General features: G+C 41.0%; 1 protein-coding gene across 1 annotated transcript in view; it reads left to right on the top strand.

Moving 5' to 3' along the window:
* LOC115655047 (mitogen-activated protein kinase kinase kinase kinase 4-like) overlaps positions 1 to 12,209 on the top strand; it is a 162,049-nt gene that overhangs the window by 106,252 nt on the left and 43,588 nt on the right. The window contains exon 3 of the mRNA XM_030570110.1: positions 7,031 to 7,087. Within this exon, the coding sequence (XP_030425970.1) occupies positions 7,031 to 7,087 (57 nt within the window). The remainder of the gene's footprint in view (positions 1 to 7,030; positions 7,088 to 12,209) is intronic.

Below are 12,209 nucleotides of genomic sequence, written 5' to 3'. Positions count from 1 at the left end.
CTTTCAGATGAGGCATGGCACAATACACAAGGACTCTATCATCTTGTTTCCCTAATACAGCAGATTGGATCAGTAATTAGTGAACAAGGTAAAGAATAGGTGTACATCAGCCTTCTGTGCTCTGAGGCTTTTAGATATCAAGAGTTAATGACGCAACACAGAACCCTGCCTTGTCCATATGCCTGTACTTTTATTTTTTCATACCTTTTGTTTATTTAATATTGACTTTTAAATACAACTGGCAGAAGAAAACAAATATAGCTCACAAAAGAGAACTCTGATTTAGGCTTTTTTTCTGTTTCTCTGCTTAATTGAATGATTTGTATGGATCTCAAGTAATTTGCTAGGCCTTAGTACTAGCATTGTTTGCTAATTTTTGAGAGAACTTTCATACTGTCTTAATCTGTAAAATGGGGATAATCCTTACTGCATAGCTGGTGTTAGGAGGTCTGATTAGTTCCTTTGTAAAGTACTGTACAAATCCTTAGCAGTAATACTGTTTTAACTAGAAATGCAACTTCTTGTTCTTCTTGCTCATGACCATTTCATTTTTTCTACGGGTGAGGTTTATTTAATTTTTTCCTAATCTCTCTCTCTCTCCTTGCCAGTTACATTTACTTTGACCTGCCCTTGGCTTTGCTTTTATTTTTTTGCATGGGAAGATTCCATGTTTCTCTGAGATGTGGCTCCTTGCAGGTCTTTGTGTGTTCAGTGAGTAAGGTTTAAGGTACTCAGCATGAGTGGCAGAGAAGTTGAATTGGAAGCATAAATTGGAATAATACAATAGCATTGCCTGAAGGCATCGACCATTATAATACTGTAGAGTGATACTCTAGTATTGCAATACTGCATATTGCCCAAGGCTATTAGGACTCTGTATATCAGAATCTACTAAATAAGAAACATAATGGAAAAACTAATTGGCACAAGGGCACAGCTTTAGGGAAGCAATCCAGTAAAATGAGATCACAACATTCACTTTATAGTGTGTTTAGATATTGTCTATTGCTTATGCGTATCTTGTCGCAGTTAAAAGCTGAACTATCAGTAGGTTTTCAGTTAAATCTCTTTCCTCCTCACCCTGTAGCTATCTCCATAATGGAAGGTAGGTTAGGTCTTCTCAGAAGCTAATGACACCTGGTGCACAGAACAATCCAGCCCTGTAAGTTATGAGCAGTGCGGGCTGCCTTCACCTGTAATTAGTAGCATCACCTCGTATTGCGTGTTCTTGCCACTTGGCTGGGGAACAGAATTCCAGGAACAGTCTCCCTAAAGGCACAGCAATATGTTGGGTAATGAATGCAGCTTACTTGATGTACATATACTGGGTAACTTAGCTGTGTGTGGTGAGAGGGGAGAAGGAGATGCAATGTACATGTTTTGCCTGACTTGAAGATTTTAGGTAGGGCTGGAATTTATAGCATTATGCATGTCCTGGCAACTTACTAACAATGGCATATTTGATTTTTTTTCTCAAGTATGTATATCTTAACTTCACAGAGATGAGAAATAAACTGCGGGCTGCTTTGATGCTCTGTTGGGAACATGCTTAGGCATCATGTGATCCAGTTAAATGTTGCTGTACGCTTCACTTTCCATGAAGCACATGTGATCAGAACACAATTTTTATCCTGAATCTTGAAATGTTACGAACTTTCTGACCACAACATAGGGTGACTAGATTTTATTGGGACAATCCTGATTTTTTGGATCTTTTTCTAATATAGGCTCCTATTATCCCCCCACCTCCTGTCCTGATTTTTCACACTTGCTATCTGGTCACCCTACCACAACATAAGAAAAAAATACAGCTAAATTAAGACTTAGAGTGAGTAAGTAAAACTCCATTGACCTGCTCATCCCGGCACTGCATTAGGCCCTGAATGGCTGATTTAAAAATAAAACTGGAGTAGTTCTCTTTTTTAAAAAAAGACATGCTTGCATTCCTTTTTGGGGAGGAGAAACAACTGCTTTAAAATAAATAAATGAAAGCAAGAAGACAGGAGTAGGTGCATCAAAAACAGCGATCAGTAACAGGTGTGGAACTGGGAGAGTTCAATCAGTGAACTAAATTGAATGAAATTGTATGTAGGACTTTACTGTGGGTGAACCTTAATGATAAACCTACAGCTGTGATTTTGTAACCTCTTGGAGGCTTTGTTAGTTTAACTGCTTACAGTTAACATTGTTAAGTATATGTCGCTATGCCTGAGTTTTTGCCATCTTCACCCCATATTTTGCGTTCATGCCGAGTTCTTGGCTTTAATGTTTTAGTACACCTCTGCCTCGATATAACGCTGTCCTCAGGAGATAAAAAATCATACCGCTTTGTAGGTGAAACTGTGTTATATTGAACTTGGTTTGATCCGTCGGAGTGCGCCGTCCCCCCCTCCCCCACCAGTGGAGCGCTGCTTTACCGTGTTATATCCAAATTCGTGTTATAACGGGTGGTGTTTAATGGGGTAGAGGTGTACTACATTCTGGGCAATTATCCCATGCGTGTTGGTGTCTATGTGTATTTTTAAGGAGTCTCTCTCCCATTTCCACCTAAGAGAGCAGTAGAAGTTTTAATATTGATAGTATTTGCAGTCTCACAGACTTATTCAGGTACCTAGACAATAGTTATGATCCCTTTTACTCCTGAGGACATTCTGCACCAAAAAATTAACAATTCTGCACACAGCATTGCAGAATTTTGCAGAATTTTAAGTTTTATTTGTCAATAAATAAATGCAGAGACTCCATCATGGCATTGGGGAGCATAGGCCACTGGCTGTATGAAGGTAGGAGATGACCCTGAACCCTCCACAGCCCTGGTACACGGACTCATTGCTGAGGCTGCACCTGACCCTAACACAGCACAAGGCCTGGGCTTGCCCCAGACACACCCTGAGGCCATGTCCCTCTGTGCTAAGTGCATCAGGTGTGGGGCAGGCAGGCTCAGCCAGGCAGGATCCAAATGTGGACGGCCTCAGTGTGGGGGGATCCAAGTGTGGGGTGGAAGGATTCTGTGTGGAACATTCTGGGTGCAGGCGCTCGGGGGGGGGTTAGGTGGGGGATCTGCATGCACAGAGGCTCGTTGTGGGGGTTCCACATGCAGGGGCAGTGGAACTCTACAGGAGCTTCCAGTTGAAAGCAGTAGGGGCTCAGCGGAGGGGTCTGAGTGTGGGGGTCTCATCAGGGAGGTCTGGGGGAGTGGGGCTTGGTGGGGTTGGGATCTGGGTGCAGCTAGTTGCGGGTTAATGGTGTGGGGGTCTGGATGTGCGGGCAGGCTAGTCAGGATGGGGCTTTGAGTGCAGGGAGCTCAGTGGGGGGTGGTCTGGATGCAGGAGTGGGGGTCCGGAGGCAGGGAGGCTTCAGATGCAGGGATTGAGGTTCAGTGGGGTGGGGTTTGGGTATAGAGGGCTAGGGGGATTCTGGGTTAGCGTGAGACAGGGGTGTTTGGGCATGGGAGGTCCAAATGCATGGGGGTTGGGTGGATGGAGGAGGAGCTCCCTATATAGTGATCCCTCTCCCTGCAGCTGAGGAGTGATGGAGGCAGGAAGCCGGGGAGGACACTGAGCTTCCTGCTGCTGGGGGAGGTTTCTGATTGTGGGTAGACTGATCACCCCCATGTACCACCCAACAGACAGAGGATGTTGGTTACAGTGGTAGTTGTTAAGGGGCTCTCTAGTGCACAGCAAAATAGCCATTTGTCTAACAGGAACCAAACTATGCGTCACTGGCCAGCTTGCAGGGATGGTGCCATGGTTATTTACTGTGTGCAGTGTGGAGACAAACCGTGGGTTTTGCCAGCTGTATGTGTAACAGGTTACATGCATGCTAAAGAGCTGCTGTGTGGACGAGGCCTTAATCCAGAGTCATTAAGTGTCTTTGGAATTGGGTACTATCCTGCTTTATCTGAATTTCTTCCATCTTCAGATCTATAATTCTTTGATATTAAGTAATTTTAGAAAAGAACCTCTCTTCTGTGAGCCTTCCCAAAACCAAACCTGGCAATGGTAATCTGAAGAGCACTTTCCAAACCAGTAGTACCTAGATACTTCCTGATGTAGCAGGTAATGTTACACCAGCATTCTAATGTTCTTATGAGTCTACCTTCTGGAAGGGAGCACTTGAGAAAGCAAAGAAGTGAACAAAAAAAGCCACGCCAGTGTCTGTGTTTTTGATTTAGTGCTTGCTTTTTCCTTTAAATGTATATTGTAAAGGAAAAGAAATGCAGCTTCAAAATGCTGCTGTGGTTTTGATGCATAAATCTGTTTCATACATAGAAATCCCATGGTATACTTTAAATACAGAGCATCTGAAGTATTCCATACATTATGAAGAAGGTATCTGGAATGATTAACAATATTGTGAATATGACTGGGGCTTAAATTTGGCCTGGGATGCTGGGAATCCTGTATTTCCCACAGTCTGCAATTCCCCTGCTTTACACTCCCTTAGGAGGATTATGGCAAAGCAGTTCCTATCCCTTCCCTAGGATCAGCAGAGTGAAGTGTTAGTTGTAGCTGCACTTTGCCTCAGCTGCTGTGGCCTCAAGATGATAAGGAGCAACAGAGGGGCCAGCAGGATCTTTTGATGCTGTTGGGGAAGGACAGCTTTTCCAAAAGGAACTGAGTATATGTGCTAGTCATCCAAAGCGGGCTAACCTCTCTGAGGAGAATGTCATCTCTTCTTGGCAAGGGCTGGGAATAATTTCAGATCTCTTTCTGGAAATGGCCACGCCATCAGTAGTTCATGGATTTAAAGCAGAAAATAAAGAAAACTTAAAATGAAAATAAATGGCATCCTGTGTATCGTTTACTTTCTTTATTCTTTTCCCTTCTAACTGCCCAACTTTTTGTGTACCATGTATCTTGCTATATTGTTCCTTCACTTTTCCAGAGTTTGTTTTTTCCTGCAGAGTTAATATTAACTGCTCATCTTTTTTTTTAATTATTTTTTCCCTTTTCTCTGACTCAGTTTCTTTTTCAGATCTGGCTTCTGTCCCTTCTGTTTTTAGCTTTAATGTCTTTTCTCTCTGTACCCTCCATTTCATATTCCCATTCCCCCATGCCTTCCCGGTCTCTTGGTTCTTCAACTCCATCCACAATGAAGAAGAGGGAGAGTCTGAGAGAGGAAGCACTGTTTATCTGGGTCTAATGCAACATTTATTCCTTCCCCACAGCAGGCTAAGGGAGGCAGCTGGTTGGTGAGCCTTAGGGAGCAGGCCAGTGGCTTTTGTCATGATATAGGATGTTTAAACCTCTCCTGGGCTTACTGAAAGGTTTTGTCTAAATAAGGAAATGAGGTCAAAGTTAGGTCAAGGTTGGCTAACACGTATTAGCCAGCCCTGACTTAACTTTAACACCTTCCTAGACCAACTGAAAGGATGGCGTGGGCCACAGAAACACACAGGCATTGTCACGTGAATACTGACTCCCTACAGTGCACGTATATGCCTGTACTTCCATGCATCCAGATGCACTACTTCTGTTCTCATACCCAAATCAGTTCAGTGAAAAAGCTATTGTATTACTAATTTAAGGTGACAAAAATATTAATAGAAATGTATGCAGCAGAGAAACTTCTTGGAACAGACAGTAGCATAAGCATAGTAATTTATTTAAAGAAAGAGCTTGGAATGGTCATTGAGAGAGGAGTAGGTCAGCTCTTCGAAGTTCTAAATAAAAATGGAGGCAGAAAATCTTCCTATTACTGGAACTATTTATTTATGGCACCAACAGCATACTATTCACTCCACTGATATGTACACCTAAGAGATGTTACCTGGCTCAAAAATGGCTAGTGGTTTTGGGTTGCTTCAACTTTGGGGTAGCAAGCTTGAGGTGGTTGCCAGGTCTGTATTTTCAGAAAGTCACTGAGAAAATAAGGTCTCATTCAGTTGTGTCAAAGTTAGTCAAACAAAGCCATTGGTACTTTTGAAAGTCTTGGCCATGGTTCTTCTGAAAAGTTTACAAATTATGGAAAGGTAATGGTTCTAACAAAAGGCAGTGTGTCTGGTCAGTGTAGTCTAGCATGGGAGACAGGTAACCTCTCTGATTTGTGTTTTTAACTGTATTTATGTGAAGGGGATTGGGGGTAAGAGGAAAGTCTGAGGCCGGACAGATGATGAGACTTTGTTGGCTGGTGCAGAGAAATGTATGTTAGAGTTGGCTTGAGGGAAGCAATAACAGACTGGGTTGTGAAGGTGGAGTTCTAGGTATAGGGTCTACATGGAAGAAGTGGAGAATTAGGGGGAGCGGTTGGGCAAGTGTGTTTTATAACATAGGATGACTCTCACACTTTAGCTATCGCAGTGTAAAAACATAGGTACATTGGGGTTACTGCCAACAAAACAAGGTGAGGTCAACCCCATGTGAAGGTATAGTGTTGGCTTCGCTGAACTACCTTGTGGAAAACTCTGCAGGAGCCTCTCTCCACTAAAGATTTTACAGTGAGATAATTACTGTGTGTTTGTTTTTTACCCTATAAACTCCCCTCTCTTCCCCCCCCCCTTTTTTTTTTTAAGCAGTGAAGATAAGGTCTAAGAAAATGTCCTCTTTCAGTAGTGGTCTGACTCACATGCTTTTACACAGTATTTTTCAGAGTTCACAGCAAAATATAAATGCAAACTACTGATGGAATGTCTGCCTTACCTACATGTAATCCGAAGGTACCTTTTTAGAATGCACAGTATCTGGAGTAGTTTGCCTTATAAACATGGCTAAAATGTCTGTTGCCTAGCTATGGGAGACTGATGTAGATTGTGTGAATTATGCTAAAGAAAATGGAAAGGAACGGTAAATGCAAATGCATTGCTTTTGTGCTTAATTATAATTTGACAATCTTGCTAATTTAAGTGTTTTAAACTAAACTCTTTGGTTAGTTATCTAAAGTATTTATCTCCTGTCTTCAACATGAAATAATAGGCAAGCCAGGATGGGGGAAACCCACTGTCTGGAAATCGTGTCTTAACGGTCCTGCTCTGTGTGTGTTTAAATGATTAAATGGAATGCCGATGCTGACTCTTCTTTCTGTGTTTCAGGGTCGGCATGTCAAAACAGGTCAGCTGGCAGCCATCAAAGTCATGGACGTTACTGAGGTAAGCAAAGAAAACATTCTTTTTTTTAGAAATAGAAAAAATCTGAACAATAGGAATTGGTAAGTGGTTTAACTTTTATTTATTTATTTTTTTCAATGGCAGTTCTCACGTGAGAGTGATTATTTTCTGTTTGCAGGAGCTGACCTGCAATACAGTCTGCCCTTCTGTGATTTTCTGTGCTCATGAGGGACATTTACTTAAATTGCTGTAGGTGGTCCCAAAGTACCTCAGATTCAGGAGCATCTCCTTTTCAGAAAGTTCTCAAAGGACGATGACGATACTGATTTTTAAATGTGACTTCAACCTTCTGCTTTATAGAAAAAGAAGGTTATGGGGGACACTTGGGGCAGGAACTTGAGGATCATAGTTCCTTCCACTTGTACTTTTGAATACATTTTATTCCCTTTTTAGGCTGAAAAGGAAGTGGGTCCAATAAACCTCCCAGTGGCCTGAAAGCAGAAACATCTGTTAGAATGATGAGCAGATTGCTGGCAGAATTCAGCAGTGTAAAGTAGTAGTTGTAACTGACTCAGGGGGATTCACTGTGGAGCTTTAGATGGGAAAGAGGGGAAATTAACCCAGCCAAAAAAAAAATGTGTCTATTTTTAAATCTGTACATATATAATAACTTTAGTTTATTCTGTTCAAAAGGAGATTAGTTTTAATTAAAAATATTTAAAACAGATCAGAATAAAGAGGATTTTTCTTGTAGATTCCACTTGTCTTGTATTGAATTCTATGTGCAGTTATCACACAGACTTCAGATTTAGAACTGGACAAAATCTTTGTATGTATTTCGGTAGCATTATACTAACTGAGCAACCTCTGAAGAGCGCATCATCCAACCAAGCATCCTATTGTTCTCAACCCCATTTATCTCCTGTGGTTATTTTTAAAAAAATGCATTAAAGCTCATGGTGTGTTGTGCACAAAGCAGGGTCTTTAATCAGCAGAACTATGATGTTACAAGTAAATGTACACCTTAGACATACTCATTTGTTAAGAAGATCACTGCATGTTTTATGTTTTGACGTATGTGCACGCACACACTCCCAACTGGACGTGTTTCCTTGGACACAGGATCCCAGAAGGGTGGATTAGAGCCTTATGGGTAAACCATTTAAAAATATATATATATAAAGCAGCAGCCAGGGATAGGTTAACCAATAGGACTTCAGTTATGTCTCTGGATCTCTGTGTGATTGTATCAGATAAGACTGCTGATCTTAACTTAAGCTGTTATGTCTGCCAAGAGCTAGACATGCTTTCTTCATAAAAATCAATTTTCAGCTGTAAGATTATCCAAGGCTGCCTTTGTGAAGAGGAACAGTTGTATTCACTGTAGTCAGCACGCAGGCGAAGCAGGGAATTCTAGGGTGCGTTGACTTAGAGCAAGTGCTATTCAATGGCAGATGATAGTATCAGTGCAGCAGCTACTCACAAATCAGGTTATTACAAAATTAAGGGTTCTTCCAAAACTGGAATTTGATTATGCTACACACTCTGGATCTCTTTTTATGGCATGTGTTAATAACTAACAGTATGGTTTGAAAGGTTACGTTAAACAAGGAAAACAGTAGAAAAATATTAGCCATGTACATTGCGACTGAGTTAATGTTAGGGGGAGATGCCTTAGCTATGGAATTTTCTTCTTTTCGAGTGCTTGATTTTGCACCCTTAATACTGTAGAAACACTGTGTTCACTTAACAGCCCTAGACTGTTGTAGGGGCTGGGGAAGAAGAAAAGGAGGAGAAATTTTGAGATACTAGCTTTGTCGAGCTTGCAAGTATCACAGGCTTCCTCAGTAGAATTTGTAAGTTCTTTGTTCCAATGTAATAGGTTTGTGGAGGTTGCAGAGGCGCTATACATTCTTCAGTGTTGGGCTAAACATCTTCCATCACTACTCCTTGCTCTGAAGACATTGGGTTTCTCATATTTAGAATCTCATACTTCTTCCATAGCTGGACGTGTAAATTTCAGAGGTTAAAGAACTGTGGGTGCATGTGTGAAAATGAGGTTTGAATGGAAGCTGTTTTACAAACTTAACTGTAGTGATTGGGTTCAGTATGATTGCTGTACTACAGATCTAGCAGTGTTAGTTTTGCTGGTAAAAGTGTTAATATTGAGCTTGTTGCTCTGCTTAAAAACCAGAATTTTTCCAGTCTGACTGGTGGCATGGATGGATATAAGTGATGATTTTGTCAATACTCTATAGAGAATATGAGACATGCAGATTGCTTCCTTTTTAATCACCTTGCTCTAATTAATGCTTTGCTGAAGGTTTAAGAAGGTAAAAACATTCAAGATACCTGACAGCAACACATAACCAAACTCGAACTTGTAAATAGTAAAGGCCCAATCCTGCAAACATTCTCTGCTGCTGTGAGTTAATACTGTGTGGAGTTGCTAAGCATTTGTGGGATTGGGCCCATAACGTTTTGACCAACCAAGTGTCAATAACTTTCAATTTAAAGTGAACTTAACTTTCTGATCAGTGTAGAGTAGAGCCATATAACGCCTGCTAGAGTAAATGGCAATTATACGGTTCAAACCTTACACAGCACTGTAAAATGTTGTTCTTGGTTCAGTGCTTATGTTGCTGTGCCTTGTTTTGATTTAATTTTGAAAAAGGAAAACATTGTGGGCTGAAAATCCCATGTCAGATTAAACGCTGAAATTTTTTTTTTAGTCTAGTTAGTCATAGTATTGAAACATGTCCCCTGTTTTATATAGAAACAGCCTGGCTTTTAAAACAAACAAAACTCCCAATTTATTATTTTTTTTTTTAATTCCGGTTTATAACTCACGCTTTCACTTTTAACTGGTGGAGCGGCAGTGGCTATAGGATGAGAGAGCTCTTACTAGTGCATAGAACATTTCAATAGGAAATAAAAATACAAAACAAGCTTAAGCAGTGTTTCTGAACTGAAAGATACTCTGCAGCTGGAGGGAATTAACTGCCCTAAAAGGTAAAGATGTATGAACCGTTAGCATATGCATATTTTTAAAATTATTTTCAGGACTGTATCATACTTCATTTGTCTTTTGTGTTTCGCAGGCTACGTTTATATGTATGGGCAAATAACTTTTAAAAAAAAGTTCTCACAGCCAGTCTTTGATCATTCTATCGCAGATTCTATGTTCCTTACTGGACACGTGTTTTAGAAATGACTGTACTTGGACAAATGGTACCTCATGCTGGTCACCCCCCTAACTGCTCTTACAGGCCCTGGCATCAGATTGTCATGTGTTTGTGACCTGTAGGATATTACTGTATTGTATTCATATAGCATATCAATTAAGCATGACTGGTATTAATATCAAATACGACTGTAGACAAGCTGCTTATCCCCTTTTTGTGGTCTACGCTACACAATTTAACAGTGGCAGACCATAGAATCATAGGCCTGGATGGGACCTTGAGAGGTCATCTAGTCCAGTCCCCTGCCCCATGGCAGGACTAAGTATTATCTAGACCATTCCTAACAGGTGTTTGTCCAACCTGCTCTTAAAAATCTCCAATGATGGAGATTCTACAACCTCCCTAGGCAGTTTATTCTGGTGCTTAACCACCCCAACAGTTAGGAAGTTTTTCTTAATGTCCAATCTAAACCTCTCTTGTTGCAATTTAAGCCCATTGCTTCTTGTCCTATCCTCAGAGGTTAATAATTTCCCCCCCCCTCCCCCTTGTAACAACCTTGTACATACTTGAAAACGATTATCATGTCCCCACTCAGTCTTCTCTTTTCCAGACTAAACAAACCCATTTTTTTCCAATCTTCCCTCATAGGTTATGTTTTCTAGGCCTTTAGTCATTTTTGTTGCTCTTCTCTGGACTTTCTCCAATTGATTCACATTCTTCCTGAAATGTGGCACCCAGAACTGGACATAGTACTCCAGTTGAGGCCTAATCAGTGCAGAGTAGAGCAGAAGAATTACTTCTGTGTTTGCCTACAACACTCCTGCTAATACATCCCAGAATGATGTTCACTTTTTTTGCAACACTGTGTCAGAGTGTTGACTCATATTTAGCTTGTGATCCACTATGACCCTCAGATCTCTTTCTTCAGTACTCCTTCCTAGGCAGTCATTTCCCATTTTGTATGTGTGCAACTGATTGTTCCTTCCTAAGGCCTGTTCTACATTAGAGGCGGAGGATCGACCTAAGATACGCAACTTCAGCTATGAGAATAGCGTAGTTGAAGTTGACGGATCTTAGGTCTACTTACCTTGCATCCTCACGGTGCGGGGTTGACTGCTGCCGCTCCCCCGTCGACTCTGCTTTTGCCTCTCGCCACGGTGGAATACAGGAGTCGACAGCAAGTGATCAGGGAATCAGTTTATCGCATCTACACCCCATCTGGTGGGTAGTGTAGATGTACCCTAAGTGGAGTACTTTGCATTTGTCCTTATTGAATTTCATCCTATTTACTTCAGACCGTTTCTCCAGTTTGTCCAGATCATTCTGAATTTTAATCCTATCCTTCAAAGGACTTGCAGCTTCTCCCTGTCCGTCCCTAATGCGGGTTCGGTGAATTTTTTAAATGAGAGAGGAAAATTAAAACCAGACAGACTGAAACTTCAAAACACCACGTGGCCATTTATTAACAGGGAAAAAATTACAACTTGGGCTGGGGAGGAGCACTTCTACCAACTAACAGTACTATTAGAACAAGAAATATTTACACACCTTGAAGCAATCTATTTACATCCATTAACAAGGAACCAAATACTTCAAAATTATCTGCTCTTTAAAAATTAAGGTAAATACACCAAATTAAACGAACTGTGCGCACATTAACCAAATATCATAAAACATACCAACAATAGCTATTAATACAACAATTTAACTTTCATATGCTATATATATACTTTATACCGAATAACAACAATATACAGTTCTGCGGAAGAGACCAAGCAAAGAACAGAGTATTCACAGAAAAATTAGAAAGCAAGTACCGTATTCCAGGCGCAGCTGACCAGCAGTACAGCACCAGAAGCATACCGAATCCGTAATCCGTAGAAGATAACTTTGAAAAATAAATGTCACGTCCTGAGCTGGCTATATCTGGAGAAGACCCCTGCCTGAAGGGTTGATCAGGTCCTTCAGTCAGTATGTGG

The sequence above is a fragment of the Gopherus evgoodei genome, chromosome 1 (assembly GCF_007399415.2).
Source record: "Gopherus evgoodei ecotype Sinaloan lineage chromosome 1, rGopEvg1_v1.p, whole genome shotgun sequence".
In the NCBI taxonomy this organism is placed as follows: Eukaryota; Metazoa; Chordata; order Testudines; family Testudinidae; genus Gopherus; species Gopherus evgoodei.
This window is presented reverse-complemented; position numbering and strand designations above follow the sequence as displayed.